The 19,566-nt window shown below is 35.3% G+C and overlaps 2 protein-coding genes across 2 annotated transcripts; one reads left to right on the top strand and one right to left on the bottom strand.

Moving 5' to 3' along the window:
- Nucleotides 1-1,457: 1,457 nt before the first annotated feature.
- Nucleotides 1,458-7,647, bottom strand: LOC109179703 (lys-63-specific deubiquitinase BRCC36-like). The gene is made up of 10 exons (XM_019329201.1): nucleotides 7,287-7,647; nucleotides 6,235-6,360; nucleotides 5,829-5,916; nucleotides 4,189-4,274; nucleotides 3,875-4,087; nucleotides 3,123-3,289; nucleotides 2,531-2,689; nucleotides 2,356-2,436; nucleotides 1,985-2,039; nucleotides 1,458-1,897 (listed from the first exon to the last, which is right to left on the bottom strand). The coding sequence occupies exons 1-10, from the start codon at nucleotides 7,395-7,397 to the stop codon at nucleotides 1,706-1,708; spliced, it is 1,278 nt and encodes a 425-aa protein (XP_019184746.1). The 5' UTR covers nucleotides 7,398-7,647; the 3' UTR covers nucleotides 1,458-1,705.
- Nucleotides 7,648-16,595: 8,948 nt separating this feature from the next.
- LOC109179705 lies at nucleotides 16,596-19,049 on the top strand. The gene is made up of 2 exons (XM_019329205.1): nucleotides 16,596-16,677; nucleotides 17,368-19,049. Exon 2 carries the CDS (start codon nucleotides 17,389-17,391, stop codon nucleotides 18,814-18,816), a length of 1,428 nt encoding a protein of 475 aa, XP_019184750.1. The 5' UTR covers nucleotides 16,596-16,677; nucleotides 17,368-17,388; the 3' UTR covers nucleotides 18,817-19,049.
- Nucleotides 19,050-19,566: the final 517 nt, after the last annotated feature.

Genomic DNA, 19,566 nt, shown 5'->3' on the forward strand with positions numbered 1-19,566 from the left:
AAGTACAAACAAGTTTCACCAAAAAAAAAAAAAATCAAGTACAAACAAGAATAATTATATAGAGCACATTAAAACCTTAAGAAACCAAAACTTCATCAGATAAAGAAAACCAAAACCACATGCAAGTGAATGAAGAGGGCAAAACTAAAAATACAAACCGACATTGAGTTTCAGAAGTGGAAGCTCGACACCCCATCAATGGTTTCTTTGGCTTGGAGGATATTAGCAGACCATTATACTTAACCAAAGACTGAATTTTGACAGCACCAAATGTAGTCAATTTGGGTCTCGGGGAACCCAAATTCAGGCTTGTTATTGTTAGAGTAGAAGCCTCTAGCTTCACTGTTAGAACCCAAAAAAAAAAAAAAAAAAAAAAAAAAAAAACTCAGAACCAGCTAGCCGATCAGCAAATTATAAAACAAATTCGAAAACAAAACCTGAAACCAAGAAAATAATTAAAGTGATGGAAAGAGAGTAATTCAAACGCAATTCATCAGCATTCTATTCAAATCAAATAAGAAGTTTTGTTTGATTAAAAATTGGAGAAAAGCTGGAGACTAGTGAAAATTGGTATGTAATATATCTATATAGAGATAGTTGAAGTGTCAATATAGAGAAAAGAGAAGTGAAAAGTTACATGCAGCCATAAAGATGGTGAAAATCTCCTTCGGAAAAGCAACTCTACGGAAAAAGTTTGAAGCTTTGCTTGTAAATGATGTGAACGAGGTGGTGTAGAGTAGTGTTTTATATTTTTTTTTAGTAGAGAGGTAGAGTAGTGTTTTATATAAAGATATTATTATTATCTAGAAAAGAGATGTCAACATAGGATAGACTCACATAAATGGTTTCTTTTTTTCTCTCTTCCAACTTTATCAACTTGTATTAGGTCTCTTATCACTTTAATTTATATTTATATTTTAATAAAGATCTAACTTTATTTTTTAATAAAGATAAAGATAACAACTTGAATTAGGTCTCTTCTAACTTTATATTTTCATAGAGTTAGCCCACATTTGATGTCAACGTGTTGGTTAAATTTAAAACTAAATTAGCATATTCCATGTATTAAGTTGTGGGAATGGCTCTTACTTCTTAGTATAGCAAAATGATATTACTAAGCATGCAAACTAAGGCACTTAACATGAAATATATTTCAAAGCATGTTGAGTGTAGTTAAGCTACTTTAGCATGTGCAAAACATGTAGATAATTAGTTATCATTGAACATGTAAGTGGCATGCTTAGATTGGATAGTATTGTGCAAACTTTGCTAACTTCACCAAACCAATTTTGTTGGTAGCAATAGTGGAGAAGCAGGGACAACCCCAATCAAGTTAGTCAAGTTGTTAACTTAGTAACCGTAACCATAAAAAAAATAAAAATAAAAATATAAAAAAAACTATTGGCTTTTGCAAGTGTTAGCACATGCATATCACAATTCATATTCATTCAAGAACATTAGGGCAGAAACCCACTTAGATTGAATGTAGGACCCAACCAGCTTTTGCAAGTGTTATGTTGCATTTCAATTACCATTCAGCTGAGAGAAAGAGCAGTTGAATTATAGGTATTAACAAAATGAACTTTCTCAACATATCCAAAAATTACAGTTCAAAGGAAGCACAAAAAAGAGGGAGAAATACCCCCAACTACTACATATAATACACTTGCTTAGAGTAAGGATCCTAGTATCTTTATATTAGGGTTTAGGATCCTTTTCTGCTCCGGCTACCAGAACTACCAAAAGTTCTTGTGTTGCTTAATTCACCAGGAGGATACAAGTCTTTGTGGCCTGGTGAATTGGAAGGGCTACCTCTACGAGGAGAAACTGTAGAAGTTGTCTCTGCTCGTTTAGTCTCCGATTCCAAAACCTTTGCTTCATCAGCTAGCATCTTTAGCTGTCTCGAGAAGTAGATTAAGTAATTGATCAGCCACTTGGGAGAAATAATACAAGAAAGTATGACGCAAAAGAAGATGATTCACACCTGAATTTCATTTTCTCGCAAGCGGTCCTGGAGAGCAATAATGGCAGGGCTCAAGCTGTTTCATATGAAAAGCAGTCAGTAACAATAAATCAATAACACACATAGCATAGTAACAAGAAGTCAGAAGCCTGGGGGTAACCCCAGCCAAGATGACAAGTGATCCACACTTGTAACCACAAGGTCACGAGTTCGAATCCTTGCCTTCTTGGTTTGAGCCGGTTAGCTATGGGTAACCTAGGCTGGTTTACCTCCTTGTGGTCCTTTGCCGGCTAGGGTCACAAGGTGAGGTTTACTCACACTCGAAAGAGTTTTGGGGTTTCCCTCGTTATTCAAAAAAAAAAAAAGAAGTCAGAAGCGTAAACTGTTTTTACCAATATTCCATCAGTTTGCACATGGAAGCCTGATATGTGGATGTGTGATGGATAAAAGTTAGAGGGTGCACTTTCCCATCCCTAAAAAAGATGATGTCAACGATGACAAGAATCAAAAGCAGCACATAGCGTCACGCAAAGCAAAAGAGAAATAACAATATATTGGATGTGCCACCTCATGTTTTGTGTAACTGCTTGATTAAATGCAGTCCGCTCCTCTTCATATAGTACGCGTTGCAGATCAGTAAATGAATTCAAAGGTGTATCGAGATTAAGAAGTGATGACGATGGCATAACAAGAAGAGGGATTTCCTTCCTGACATACTCTGCACCACTGCCAGGAGAAAAGCAAAAAATGATTAACAAACAACTAATTTTTATGAATCCTACTTTCATTGGGCTTCATATGTGCCAAAATTTAACAAACAAAAATGTAAGAGGAAGCAGATGAGAATAGAAAAGAAGCATGGCATGGATACAATACAATATACAAATAAAAATTAAAAATAAATAACGAGAGACAAGGGGTTACAATTAGAATTGCAGTATAGTACCACACAACAAAAATAACTGTGAATTCAGAACCTCTTAACATTAAATTGCAAACTGTTCATACTTTCAATGAGAGAAAACAAAGCTCCAGACAAGGGGGTTCAAATAATGCTTTGGCTATGATCTGAAATGGTCACAAACATCAAAATGCAAGTACCAGTACATAAAGAGATGATATGATTATATGAAGTGTTGAAGTACTACTCCAAATGTACCTCATCTCCATATTTGACAGGTGCATTGCTTCTTGCATACTTTCCGACATATCCATGTGATCTATCTCAATAGCTGCATTACTGACAGTGTTGGTATGCAAGTTTTCTCCGGTCTTGGCATCAATATTAGCAAAGAAACCCCCCAAGTCTGAGGGTCTTCCCACAGCCTAGCCAAATGGATATGGACCGAATTCATTAATGGAGTGAAAAGAGTGATACCATTTGAATATTACAGAAGCATATCTGTTATTCAAATTCATAAAGGGGTACAAGAACAATAACAATAGCAGTAGCAACAACAATACCTCAGGCAGCACATCAATAAGTCAATTAGAAATAAAATTTTAAAAATTAGAAAAAAAAAACAAAACAAAACAAAACAAAACAAAAACATGGGTACTATTGCTATCCTTCCATCTTTTGCAGTGAAAATAGTGGGTGGTCCAAATACAGAAATGAATTTAAAAAACATTGTCAAACCCAACCCACCTTTGAAAGAGGAATTAAAAAAGAAATGGAAGGAAACAAGGTCCAGGGTACAGCCACAAGACTGCAAACAAAAGAAAATTTATGGAGCTAAATTTACTTTATTCACTTCCCAAACACCCACCATATAAATGAATAAACAAATTGCAAAATGCCCATTCCAGGAGAAGAGAGACTATAATTTTGACTACTTTATCAGGGAAGAGAACGTAACATCAGAAGCCTGCTAACAAGAATGAGCAATTGTTCATAATCAACAAAGTTACCTTAGAAGGTAAGGTAATTGCCCTTGAATCACCAGTGTCTTGTTCAAGAATATCTCCTCTGGCAGAAGCTCTTCCTGATGTCTCTGATGAACTTAGAGATGATTCTAGATCTATTACAGAACTTTTATGTACAGGGGAAAGAGGAACAGATTTCAAAACATGATTCTGTTTTCCATCCAAGGACTGAAATGCAATAACCTGAATTCTTCCAACCTAAAAAAGAATTGAAAGGAAAAGCAATAAACTCACTCAGCAATTGCATGCTTTTGTTTAAAATGCTTTCTACATGCCATGTATGAACACACTACACAAACCTTGTGTGCATCTTCACTAAAACATGAAAATATCAATCCGATAAATCCAGAATCCAGAAGTTGATACATTGCTTGTGTCCGGACATCTTCATGAGTTGTGTCAAAAAGGAAAGGATAAGGAGATTAATATGCATATCAACTAGTTTTTGGAAAGAGAGCATAATAGAAAGGGCATTGTGATCAGAACGGTAGTATCCACACTATAAAAGTATACAACTGCAGAGTATAAAATTTTCCTTATTTCATGCACAGCAAACACAGATAACCCCCACCTGCCACATAGCCCAATCATCCATATTCTTATGGCCATACCTAGATAGGAACTCAATAGTGTGGATGACCAACAATTTTTTGGTTTTTCAAATTGCTAAACAAATTCAGATGATGCCATGATGCTGGCAAGACTCAAGAGGTATGCATATTCCACCTTTCTATTTCTGAAAGTGGGAAGTGGGTACTTAAGATATGGAGATATAGGCCTTGTTTGATAAACAACTTTTTGGGTTAACTTTTAGCTGTTCGACTTGGTCAAAAAGCTAAAAGAAGTGTTTGATAACTGGCTTTTTCATTTGGCATTTTGGAGGCAAAATGCCAATTTTGAAAACACTGCAAATTTCAGCAACTGAGACCAGGCAATAACTGCTGGTCTGCTGTGCTGATTAAGCACAATATAAAATACTGCAGCACAATTTGAAATCAGGCAATGTGGGATGCCACATCACACCATTTTCTTTACTTTTTCTTTCTTTTTTACTTTTTATAATTATATTATACTAATAAATTGATAAACATTAATAGTAAATTATTATTTTAAAATATTATATAATTAATAATTAACAATTATTTTATGATTAATAATTATTATATAATTAATGAATTGTTTTTATAAAATATAAGCATGTCCTTATATATCTTTTTACATGTTAACTGTTAATCATAAACAGCTAATTTTACCAAACATCTATCTATAAACTGCTAAAACAATACGCTAACTGCTAATTACCAAACAAGGTCATGGTATACTATAAACTCTATACATCACATAATAGAGGTCTTTATATCAAGATTATTATATCAAATAAAAGCCATCATTATATGTTTTAAGAGCTTTATGCAAACCTGCAAGGTGCCAAGCTTTGCACCAATCAAAGAAGTTGGATTCCTAAGTCTACATCTCCCCAATCATGAACACCTTCAGTACTAAGCACAAAATCATCTAAGTCAATGAAGCTTCTCATGCATAAACAGGATATACAAAAGCCTGTAGTTCTGAATACTCAGACATAGTTATATGCCTCACATTTGAGAGTAGAGACAACACGTAGATGATCATTTCAAATGCATGTTTCTGAACGGTAACATTTTCTCCCAGTATAGTAAAACTAAATTATTTGAATTTGAGGCAAGCACAGAAATAATTGATGTTAAAGACTAATTCTTTCTAACACTATTATCAAAAAAATGGGCCAATACAAAATTCTAATAATGTAAAAACTAAAAAAAATTTACTTCCAGAGAAGCATTAAGTAAAATGAAAAGAGAAGCCTATGATGAAATTCACCAAATTACATGAAGTATTGACAAAAATGTTTCTCCAAGACAAATTAAAGCAAAAGCTGATGTGTTACTTAAAAGCATACCAACATGAGAAGGAAGGACCGTGATATGAGGATGTGAGTGGTACCACCCAATCACTCTTGTTGTTCTTCCTGTTGCCACAGTCATTCTGTGCTATAGAGTTAATTAAACAAATGGACAAAACAACTGTGGGCATTAAACAACAAAATTCATATCCAACATTTGGATGACATCACATAATTAACTACAGAATGGAGCCACTCATTTAATTTTTTTTTATTAGTGGAAAATGAGCCAAATAAGGTCATTTAAGCACTGAAAGTCATATGTGATAGGCAGTAAAACAGTAAAGGGGTGCCCTTATCACATGAAACCACTCTACAACAATAAAAACACTAGAAGAAATAGAGGGAGAGATAGGGGAACCCAGAAAGATTTCAGCACTTGTGCATAAAACAGGAAGGATATCTCAGCTTGAACAGATGCAGCAGTCAACTGTTCAGGGTTAGTCTCTACCCTGTCCTTCCGGCGATCAGAGCGTGGTTGTGGCAATGCTCCCCATATAAGTGCTGTCACACTACCATTTTTTGAGTGCTGAAAAGGCAACAGTAGTAACACAGATGCATGATAAACATTAAATTGTAATGCTTCAGTTCAAAATTAACTAATATGGAGCATGAAAGATAAGTGGGGGCCGGGGGGAAACAATAAAATCCACAAACTGGTGATTCTGCAATCAACCTAAACCCATAATCCTATAACATCAGATGCTGTCCTATAAACATAAGCTTTCCATGGGCGGTTGTCATGTGCAGGTGTCACATACATTAAGACTGTTAAAATTCCAACCTAGGTCATTTAGGCAATGCATGTCAAACATTATAGTAAATATACTTTCACAATTTTTGAATGGATACTTTTGTATTCACATTGATGATTCTTATCTTCAAGGTAGCTTTACAAGGACAAGTTTCAAGAGCATAAACATATATACATGTGTGTGCAAACATAGTCTGGTAGTAATTATAATGCCACAACCAATTTATTGATCATAAGTGCACAACTTCAAGCATTTTGTGGCCTCATTCTCATCCAACAAAGATTTCTTACAACCCACAAATTAAAACAAAGCTGAATAATGACAACACCAAGAGTTTAGTATTAGACTATCACTTTGTCTGCAGTCCCCAAGATAACATTGCAGACCCTGGGGATTTTTAAAAGACAGCTCAACTAAGCAAGTTCATCAAAACATTGTAGACACTAATGATCGAATTAAATAATCAAATCAACATGCAAAGAAGTTCATCAATCAATATTTTGAAGCACCAATTCGAAATGCCACAAATTCCTCCGCAGCTCAGGAAAGGAAATAAGTCGATGAATTTCAGGTCACTTCGGAGAATAACTTTCAAGCTTTAAAAGAATAAAGATTTGGCAAGAAGAGGTATAGGGTTTCGGCAGCTAAAACCCTCAAAAGACCCGATAGTTTGGAAAGGGGGAGGGCAAAAATGGCGAACCTGAATGTCTCCAAGAAGAAGGCCCATGATCTCTTCAGTCTCTGTGGACAATGCATGCGTAAGGCAAGTTAGCCAAACTTCCTCCGTCATCTTCACACTCGTTAGAGACATCCTTCCCCCGTAATCTCTCTCTCTCTCTCTCTCTCTAGATATCTATCTGTCTGTATTATTATATATATATATGGGCAAGTCGTGAGTGCTTTCCTATGCCGGAATCGGCTTCCACGGCGGAGGGGAAGAAGAGAGTGAGCAAGTGATGGATCGGGGGGAGCTCTGTGAAATGGATCTCGGAAACACCACCAATCTGCTACGCTCGATGGTTTTTTTTTGGATGCTACAACCCGTCCTTTGAACCTATCAAAAATTCGCAGTGAAAAAGCTTGGAATAAACCTGATTTTTTATTGGTTACCTATGAATCTAGGGTGCACAACTGCACATAAACCAGATACCTGATTTTTTATTGGATCGTTGGCTTGTGAAATTTAATCATGTTGTATGGTGCATACAGATGCAAAAATAACGTCGTTTTATTAAAAACGCGCGTCTTTTCTTAAAAAAAAATTCAGGTTCGATTCCCAGCAACAGCATTATGTTGTTCATTCATTCTGAAATTTTAGTCATAGATTATGGAATTTTAGTTCATTGATTCTGGAATTATAGTTCATCAATTATGGAATTGTAGTTTGTTATGAGATATAAACAGCTTGTATATCTACTATACTAATAAGAGCCCAAGAGAGTTAGGCCTATAATGGGTAGAAAAAATGGCGGTCACAGATTTTAATCAAATGAATGGCTCAGATTGATTAAAAGATTGATTAGATTTAAATTTTACACTAAAATTTCCTAAAATACCCACACACCGTTACTAATTCCGTTAAAATTTTAAGAATTGCCGTTAGTTCACCGTTAACTTACTCATTGATTTCAATAATCTACTATACTAATAAGAGCCCAAGAGAGTTAGGCCTATAATGGGTAGAAAAAATGGCGGTCACAGATTTTAATCAAATGAATGGCTCAGATTGATTAGATTTAAATTTTACACTAAAATTTTCTAAAATACCCACACATCGTTACTAATTCCGTTAAAATTTTAAGAATTGCCGTTAGTTCACCGTTAACTTACTCATTGATTTCAATAAAAAAAAAAAAAAGGTATTAGGTTCGAACATCATCCCAATCAAAGTTGGCATAATTAGTACTCTATTTTACTCTTATTAAATTATATAAATAATAATTTAGTAGTTACAACAAAAAATAATACATATGCATTTTTTAATTTAGAATTATGTGTCCACAATGTCTTTATTCAAAAAAAAAATATTCATTATCAATAAATTAAATAAGATAAATAATTTTATTAGTTATATTGTTTTTATTTTTCTTCAATATAAAAATTCTTTATATTCAAATTATTAATTGATTATATTCGCTACATTGTCTTTACAATTTCTTTATTCAGTGAAAAACAAATTATTAATTATCAATAAATTAATTAAAATAAATATTTTCATTAGTTATATTGTCTTTATTTTTCTCAAATGTAAAAATTTTTACATTCAAATTCATCAATTGATTATATTCACTACATTATCTATTATCTTTTTTTGTGCACTATTTTTCTAATTAAATATCAAAGTTATAACATAAAATAATGCTATATATTTATTTACCAAGTATTTTATTAATACCATGAAAAAATTAAAAAATATAATTAATAAAGCCAACCATATTAACTACTTGAGAGATTTTGTGACAAAGAGAGTATTAAAATCACACAACAAATTGAAGTGAGAACTACCTCGCAATGTCCTTGTTTGACAATCAGCAGTTAGCGGTTAGCGTTAGCGGATTATACTAGCGGATTTGACGAGCGAATTTATTTAATTATTAACATTGGGTAGAAAAAATGACCGCCAAATTATTAAATCAAATGAATGGTTCATATTGTTCAGGTTTTAATTTTTTTCTTTTAAGATTTTCTAATTTATCCTTAATTATATGATTATCCATTTAACTTTTCCGTTAATTCACCGTTAGTCTAATTCTAATATTAAAGTCTAATATAGAATTATAACTACACCATTAATCTAATTCTAATATTAAAGTCTTAATAGAACTTAACCACAAATCCTAATGTCGGAATCTCCTCAAACAATATTAGTATATATTTAATATTTTATGCCCTAATTTTTATATGTTCTCCCTTATGTCCCGTATTTGGTTTCAACTATACCTATACAATTATTTTATTGACAATTATAATCAATATTGACTATATTATATTGCATTTGTAAACTTAGAATTACCTATTTAACCCGCACGGGCTTAGCTCAATGGTTTAGTGGGTAGTATTTGGGAGAAGAGACCAAGGTTTGAACCTCGGCAGCGGCAATGCGGGAATTATGTCCAAAGTGGGCAAATTCCTTGTGCGTATCAGCATTTGGCCCTGTCTGCTGAACCATTGAGTCACCGTGATTTATAACTTCCCACAATGCTCTGTCAGGTCGGAGTGTGGGGTGCCCTTGGGGTTGGGGACTCAACCTTTGGGAGAAGAATTACCTATTTAAATACGCAAATTCAACCTTCAATTATCTATGCATGAACAATTTCAATATAATTTTGCCTTAATATACTTTAAAGTACTTATTTAAAAAAAAAAAGCATTGGGCATTATCCCAATCGCGCAATGCGCGTAAAAAAACTAGTTTCATTAATAAGGAACAAGTATATATACACAATTATATCACAAAAGTAGGAAATAGCTAGGTAAAGAGAAATTATAGAAACCACTATACAAGACTAGGAAACAATATTAGACTAAGTTCATAAATATAATATTATTCTCTAATATGCCCCCTCAAGATGAAGTTCCGTAGGAGACGCCAATCTTGACCTTTAAGTCCAAAAAACGGCCGCGTGGCAGTGGTTTGGTTAGAGCATCAGCAAGTTGATCTGCAGAAGAAACATGAGTAACACGTAGAGCACCTGATTGCACTTGGTCCCGAATAAAATGATAATCAATTGCCACATGTTTCATACGAGAATGAAAGACTGGATTAGAGCAAAGATATGTAGCACCAACATTGTCACAATAGATTACAGGTGGAGTAGGCAGAGAGACACCAAGTTCTGTAAGAAGAGAGCAAACCCAATTAACCTCTGAAGCAGCAGTAGCAACGGATCGGTATTCTGCTTCTGTAGACGAGTGAGCAACTGTCCGTTGCTTCTTGGATAACCAAGAGACAGGATGACGACCAAGGTAAACAATATAAGCACTCGTCGAGGTGTAGTCATCTTTGTTACCAGCCCAATCTGCATCAGAGTATGCATGTAAAGAAATAGGATTGTCCTTATGAAGAAATATCACATGGTTTAAGGTACCACATAGGTATCGAAGCAATCGTTTTACAGCAGCCCAATGGTCAGTAGTTGGTCGATGCATAAACTGCAAAAGCTTGTTAACAGCATAAGCAATATCTGGGCGAGTGAGGCACAAATATTGGAGACCACCTATGATAGTCCTGTATGCAGTGGCATCAGTTAGAGCAGTACCTGAAGCAAGGGTTAAGTTACCATTTGTATCAACCGGTGTGGATACTGGCTTGGCTGTAGATATTTTTGCTCGAGCAAGCAAATCAGAAACATAACGTTTTTGAGCAAGAAAAATGCCAGATGGTGTAGTGGCAACCTCAACCCCAAGGAAGTAAAACAAAGTACCAAGATCTTTGAGTGAAAACTTGTGTGCCAGAATATCAATGAATTGTTAAACAACCGTGGAATTGGTTCCCGTGATAATAATATCGTCCACATAAACAAGGATATATATGACAAGGTCACTGGAGTGAAAAGTAAATAGAGAAGTGTCGGCATGTGAGTTTATGAATCCTGATTCAACAAGAAACGTGCGAAGTTCAAGATACCAAGCTCGGGGAGCTTGCTTGAGCCCATATATAGCCTTTCTGAGTTTGCAAACATAGGTTGGATTATCTGTATCAACAAATCCATGAGGTTGGGCCATGTAAACATCTTCATGAAGGTGACCTTGAAGGAATGCATTATTGACATCTAACTGCCGCAACTTCCAACCTCTACTGACTGCTAGGCTTAAAACAAGCCTAATTGTCGTAGGCTTAACAACTGGACTAAAGGTATCATGATAATCCACACCAGGTCGTTGATGAAACCCTTTAGCAACTAACCTGACTTTATATTTATCAATCGAGCCATTTGGGAGGCGTTTGATGCGAAAAACCCACTTGCAACCAACAATATTTTGCAAAGGGGAAGATGGAACAAGCTGCCATGTTCCATTTCTGATTAAAGCTTCAAACTCATCATTCATAGCCCGTCTCCACTTGGGATCTTTCAGTGCCTGAGAAACGGTAGTGGGCTCAATGTCAAGAGGTTTGGATAGGACAGCAGTGAGATTCATTTTGACAAGGGGCTTGCGGATGTTATTTTTGGATCTAGTCACCATGTGATGATCATGTTGAGGGATTTGTTTCTTTTTAGGTAATGTAGGAAGAGGATTATGATTGGGTGACTCAGTGGGAGAACAAGCATTCAACAAGGAGTGAGTGCTTGATGATGGCATAGGAGAGTCTTGTTGTGAGGCAGGTTGTTGTCCAAGTGATACGGACTGTGTGCCTAGTGATGTGGTCAGGCCATTTTGTGAGACAAGATGGTGTTCGGGTGATGTAGTCGATGTATCTGATGAACTGGGCGGATTTTCAAGTAATGTGAAAGAATTACCCGGTGAGTCATTTTGTGGGGTAGTTGGGTTATTTTCCATATGATGAATTGTGTGAACAATTGGTGATGGATGTTGACACGAGGGAACCCTTTGAGGAGATGTATTGAGTGAGCCACTAGAAACGGGTAGCACTTGAACTGGAGGAAACCATTTGGAGATGGCTTCTATGCTAGGTTGATGGAGATGACTTTGTTGACTTTTAAAGGGAAAAATTCTTTCCACAAACTTAACATGACGAGAAATAAATGTTTTAGATGTAGACATATCAAAACAAATATATGTACTTTGTGTTAAAGAATATCCCAAAAAAACACATGGAATAGATCGCATGTCAAGCTTGTGTTGTGAGTAAGGACGTAGGCACGGATAACATAAACATCCAAACACCTTAAGTTTGGAGTAATTGGGTGATGATTGGAAGAGTTTTTGAAATGGAGACGAAAGATGTAATGTTGGTGTAGGCATACGGTTAATGAGATACACTGCTGTAGAAAATGCATATGTCCAATAAGATAAACACATTGATGAATGAGTGAGAATGAACAAACCGGTTTCAACAATATGGCGGTGTCTCCGTTCAGAGAAACCATTGTGTTCTGGTGTGTGAGGCGGCGTGGTAAGATGAGATATACCATTTGTTGAAAGAAAATTTTCAAGTGAACGGTATTCACCACCATTATCAGAATATAAAGTAACAATTTTGTGTTTAAATCGGTTTTCAACTAGTGCTTTGAAACACACAAAGACATCATGCACATGGGATTTTCTTTTAAGTGGATAAAACCAAATGTATCGTGTATAATGGTCAACAAAAATAACATAATATTTGTAACCATCAACAGAATAAATAGGAGAGGTCCAAACATCAGAAAATATTATTTCTAGAGGGTTTGATGATTGTAAGGTAGAAGCTAAGAAAGGGAGTTTATGACTTTTATTTTTGGAGCATGCATTACAATGTACATGAGACAATAATGAACTAGACAACGGCAAGGAAAATTTAGAAACAATATTTCTCATGATAGGTAAGGATGGATGACCTAATCTGGAGTGCCACTCAGATGAGGTAGTTTTAGTAGTGGAAAAAGCAAGTAAAGGTGAAGATGGACTAGAGGACGGTGAAGTTGGCCACTCATATACACCATCCTTAGGCTTACCCGTCAATAGAGTTGCCCCCGTGTTTAGATCCTTCACCTGAAAAGTAGAGGGAGAAAATTCAACAGAAACATCATTATTGGTACATAATTGAAATCAAATTCTTTTTCATGGAGGGAACACAAAGAACATTTTGTAAAGAAAATAAGCGATAAGGAGTGGATATTGAAGTGGAACCAGTATGTGTTATAGAGAGAGATGATCCATCTCCTATCATGATATCATTAGATCCTGGATACGGGCTATGTAGTGAGAGATTACTCAAATCAGAAGTAACATGGTGGGATGCCCCACTGTCCAAAAGCCACGTAGGAGTTGTGTCATGGCTAAGTGTTGTATGATTTGCTCGTGGTTGCCAAGGTGTTGAAGGCCGATACCCCTGGGTCCTTTGAGGACGAGCTAACTGAGACTGCTGATTAGTAACAAGTCGATACATTGGACATCGCTTAGCAGTGTGTCCTTGAGTACCACATACTTGGCAACGACCCAAATAAGGTTTGGGTTGACGCTGGTCATGAGGAGAAAATGTAGTGGCAGAATTTTGTTGGAAGGAATTGTTGTTGGACGGACGCCGATTTGAACGATTGGAATTATTGTTGTTCCGGAAGGCGGTTGGATTAGCTGTTGCTGGAAGTATCTGTGAACTAGACTCAACAGTTTGAAGAAACACTTCTTTATTTAAGAGTTTTTCATGAAGCTCAGCAAAGGAAATTGTAGTATCACGGGCATTAATGGCATCAACTACAGATTTGTACTCAGTACCAAGTCCGTCAAGAACATGATCAATGAGGTCTTCATCATCAATGGGTTTACCTAGCAAAGCAAGTTCATCACTTCGGGTTTTAATAGCCTGCATGTATGCACTAACAGATTTTGTGCCCTTCGTTAGCCGTTTCAATTGCTCCTTTAATTGTCTTATGTGACCACGAGAGGGTTTTGCAAAGGTATTAGCAAGAAGTTGCCATGCTGTGAGGGAGGTGGTGGCACGGGCAACTAGTGGTTGTAAAGGAGTGGATATAGCACCAAGAAGAGCACTAAAAATGAGACGATCTTGACGTTTCCATTTTGTATAAGCAGGATTTGGTGATGTAACACCATCAGTGGTGATGGTGGTTGTAGGGGAAATATGAGTGTCATCAAGGTGGTGATGAAGATCATATCCTTCAAGAAGGGATGTGATCTGAAGTGAGGTAGTTTGTGTCTGTTAACTTGGTTATATTTGAGAAATTAATTATAAGAAGAGGATTTTGAGGATCTTGTGTGGTGGGAATGATAGCAGGAGGATCATCTGTAGTTGTAGTTGGAGGGGAAGATGGGTTTTCCAAAGCCATGAAGAAGATAAAAAAAAAAATTACCCAATAGGATCAAGCTCTTGATACCATGTTATGAGATATAAACAGCTTGTATATTTCATTAATAAGGAACAAGTATATATACACAATTATATCACAAAAGTAGGAAATAGCTAGGCAAAGAGAAATTATAGAAACCACTAACAAGACTAGGAAACAATATTAGACTAAGTTCATAAATATAATATTATTCTCTAATATAGTTCATCGATTCTGAAATGTTAGTTCATAGATTCTGGAATTTTAGTTCATTCATTCTGGAATTTTTAGTTCATTCATTCTGGAATTTTTAGTTCATAGATTAGATTATGGAATTATAGTTCATCGATTATGGAATTTTAGTTCATATGTTGTTGCTGGGAATCGAACCTGATTTTTTTTTTTTTAAATGGAGATGCACGTTTTTAATAAAACGACGTTGTTTTTGCATCCGTATGCACCATCGGATGCACAACATAATTTGCCCCCTAAGGGCCCCCACACCCCGGCTCGACAGAGCATTTGGAAGGATGTAAATCATAGTGACTCAACTGAACATGAACCATAGGGGTGTTTGGTTGACATGAATATTATTATTATTATTATTATTATTATTATTATTATTATTATTATTATGAGATGAAGTAGATTCGCAACACTATTGCTACTTCATTATGGGATGCTAGATCATTATTATGCTAATAATTTTATTTCAAAATGTTATATTTTAATATGTAAACAAACTAATTTAAATTTTATAAAATGTTTTTTTTTGTCTTTTTACATTTATCAGCTTATCAAAAAGCTAATTTTAACAAACACGTTCAAGCATTGCATCTAGCTTAAAAGCTCTTCAATTTTCAGCTCCTAGCTTATAGCTTTTCAGCTTTGAGCTAGGTTTGCCAAACATAGCCATAGTATGTCAACTAGGTTGCTTGCTAATGAAAATGATACTCTCTCCCATTTTATATGTCTTACTTACTATTCATTGGTCAAATCAACTCTTTCTTCTTTGTTTATTTTTATTAGCATTTTCTTTTAATTTTTTAATTTGATTTTTTGTGTTTAATAGTACTTTTAATGTAGTTTATAAATATATAAAAAACAAACATATTAATTCTAAACTTAATATTATAAAAAATTAAATTGTAAATAAGTACAGTAAAGCCTCGTTAACCAAACTCGATACATAGCATTGGACAAAGGAAGTAATTATTATATATACCTTTTTCCTAATAACAAACGGATTAACTTTTTTATTATTTAATTTATTTATAACTAAAGTATAATCTTTTCGTGTTAAAAAAAAAAATAAGTATAATCTTTTCAAATGAGTATATAATATATTGAGAAAAGTGTTAAATTGGTCCCCTAAGTCGATCGGATAGTGCAATTGAGTCTTTTAACTAAAAAAAAGTTCTATTCAGACCCTCTAAACCTGTAAAATTGTTCAATTAAGTCCAAAATGACTTGTTTAACAGGTTAAATCTTCACATTGTTGACACATGTCATTTTAAATTATTTTTTTAATTTTATTTATTTATTATTAAAAAATATATTATATATAAAAAATATAATAAAATAAAAAACACAGCCACCTAAACAACTTTGTGCGTTTTAAAAAAAATAGCTTTGTATTTTTTTAAATTATTATTATTTATATATAATATATATTTTAATAAACAAATAAATAAAATAAAATAAAAAACAAAACAAAAATTAAAAATATTTTAAAATGACACGTGTCAATAACCTGTTAAACAAGTCACTTTGGACTTAATTGAACAATTTTACAAGTTTAGAGAATTTAAATGAAGTTTATTTTAGTTAGGGGACCTAATTGCACTATCAAGTCGACTTAGGGGGCCAATTTGACAATTTTCCCTAATATATTCTAATTTGAATAGTAATATGAATAGTCGAATACCACCGAAGGCCGCTTGGCCCGGCCTACGCCCCCTTCTGGAGACCAAAGATACGGAAGGATATTTTAGTCATTCACTTCCTACCACCTTATAAATATTCTGCGTCCGCTTCAGCGGATGCTTTACAGGACCACTCACCGCTCTTGAAAATCTTCAGCCTCTGGAATCTTCGCCGCGCTTCATCCCTTCGAATCTCGCGCTTCATCCCTTCGAATCTCTGGTACGTACTCGCAAAACCTTATTCCTTGGTTTGTGATTTCCGATTAAACCGCTCGAGATTTATCGATCCATTTTTTTTTTCAAATTCGCGGAAATTAATTAGCCTGTAATTTTTTTTTTTTTAATTGAAGAATTTTAATCGGCTTTTCCGTTTAAGGAATCTGTTGTTGTGAAAGTGTTTTGGAAAATTTGAGCCTGTTCTTCAATGGCGTCTAATGTGAAGTACGGATTTTACTTGTTAATTTTGAGGGAATATCTACTGTGGTTGGCCGGTTGGCCGGTCGACTTGGAGGTGGTGGTTAGGGTTGTTGGTGTTATAAAATGAAAATGAAAATTAGTACTTCCAATTTTTTGTCCAATAGGGATAAAATTGAAGATAGGGCTATACTTTGTTTCTGTTTTCTGTGTATTGTTCTTAAATCTTGCAAAAATGGACTAAATGTTTATGCTGTTGGTAATTGAGGAAGAAGGGAGTTTAAAGTGAGGAATATAAATCATGAGTTTATTGTTATCATTATCCATGGTTGGGTATGTGGTGTCGATAGAACCTCGTGATATTCATACACTTTCAAATGTATATTTGCTGCTTAACATGATTCATTCTGTTAGTAACTTAGTATTGCAGTCTGTCTACATATATAGTTTTTTCTTTTTGCTTAGTTTCATACTAATGAACTTATTAATGTTTCAGAAGCAACCTTGGTGTTTGAAGATGCCGAAAGATCAGAGGGTGAATTCATTGTCAATCAACCGGGCTAGGGCATCTCCTTATCCATGCAGCTTAAGAGATACTGGCTCCAAGGCTGAAAGCTCTTTGCCAAATGTAGGGGATGAGAAAGAGTGGGAGGAAGCTAGGTGCCCAATATGTATGGAGCACCCACACAATGCTGTCTTATTACTCTGTTCCTCTCTTGAAAAGGGTTGTAGGCCTTACATCTGCGACACAAGCTACCGCCATTCAAATTGTCTCGACCAATTTTGTAAGTCATCTGCTGCGGAACAATCAATACCTATCCCAGTAGCGAATACCACATCGGGGACAGCTTTTCATAGAGGTAGAAAGTATGCACAGTTCAGGTCTCTAGGGGGGAAACAACTTGTTTGCCCTCTTTGCCGGGGCCAGATTGAAGGATGTGTTGTTGTGGAGTCTGCTCGGGCAGTTATGGATTCAAAGCCAAGGAGTTGTTCACTGGAGACGTGCGATTTCACTGGTACATATATTGAACTGAGAAAGCATGCTAGAAACGAACACCCCTCTTTCCGTCCATCGGTGGCTGACCCTAGGCGAGAGTCTGAGTGGAGGAGGTTGCAGGTCCAAAGGGACTTTGGGGATACTCTTAGTGCATATCAAACACAGTTTGGCGATGACTTGGGTGAAGCAGACATTCTAACTGATTTCCCCCTTGATGGGGGTGTATTCGATGTCCTTGATGGAGTCCACTCACAGGCTGAAGATGAATGGAGTGATGACAATGATTTCACAATGGATTTTGAAGTTGAATTCTCCTTTTCTTTTCTGGGTGATGCTGGATATGATTCTATGGGGTGGTTGGATCCTGTTCGTGAATTTATTGTTGCTAGACCAATTGAAACAAGGTCTAGAAGATCAACAGCGACTTCAAATTATTCCAGGGAAGGTTTGGATGCTGATACTGAAAGGATTATTATTGCTAGTCCACCTGAAACAAGATCGAGAAGATCAACAGCGACTTCAAATTATTACAGCGAAGGCTTGGATGCTGCTGATAGTCAAAGGACTATTGCTAGTCCTAGTCCACCTGAAGCAAGATCGAGAAGATCATTACCGACTTCAAATTTTCACAGGGAAGGTGAAAGGTTTACTGCTAGACAACCTGAAACAAGATCGAGAAGATCATTAGCGACTTCAAATTTTTACAGACAAGGTTCAGATGCTGATAGTAGGACTATTGCAAGTCCACCTGGACCAAGGTCGAGAAGATCATTAGCGACTTCAACTTCTTACAGGGATGGTTCCAGCTCTAGACGAAGCACAGACAGACTGCTTGACAGTAGGTCTAGGAATTACCATAGCGATGGTTTTGCCTCCAGACAGAGCACGGATCGATCATCAAGGCGCCGCAACAGCAGCAGATCTAGGTCACAGCGATGGCATCGATGATTATGAAACTGAAAGATTGTAGGGGTTTTCGGCCTTATGTTTGCTTTTATTATGGACTAGTGCTCCTTGATAATTCATGTTCTCATACATAAAATTATCATTTATATTTTCTGGTTAAAGCTCCCAATTTAATTAAAACTGTTGCATTTCAGTAGTACAGAAATAAAATTAGTAGAACTTGAGAACTTAGCGGAATGGCTCGTGTGATGTGTAATCACTCTCCGTTTACTGAACAATTTTACACTCCTTTAGTCCTTTTACATATGATCTTAATTGTCTTGAATGTCAAATTTGCAGAAATAGCAATCTGGTCCGTTCTCGGCTCTATGCTTCCATATTATTGTTGTGTTTTTCACAAAACTGTGACATTAGTTTTCACAAAATATTATTCCATTATGTATTTTAACCATTGTTAATATTACTTAAACGACAAAAAATATTAATGTAATTGTATCGTTCCCCCTTTATTTTAGACTAATCTTAAATTGGGAAAACCGGAAAAAATCACAACTAACAAATGAGAATTAAGGAAAATGAAAAATGTATAAATATGCATCCTCTATAAAATTTATGCTTTCCTTTTTTTTTTTTTTTTTTTTTTCTTTTTTTGTTCAATTTTTTTCATCGTTATAATTTTGCTATAAACACCATTTCCACAGCATAATTCAAGATTATTATTATTATTATTATTTTTTTTTTTTTAAAAGGAAGAAGAAGAAGAATAAGTCTTTCACTCAGTTTTTTTTACCA

The sequence above is a fragment of the Ipomoea nil genome, unplaced genomic scaffold, assembly GCF_001879475.1.
Source record: "Ipomoea nil cultivar Tokyo-kokei standard unplaced genomic scaffold, Asagao_1.1 scaffold0943, whole genome shotgun sequence".
Taxonomy (NCBI): domain Eukaryota; kingdom Viridiplantae; phylum Streptophyta; class Magnoliopsida; order Solanales; family Convolvulaceae; genus Ipomoea; species Ipomoea nil.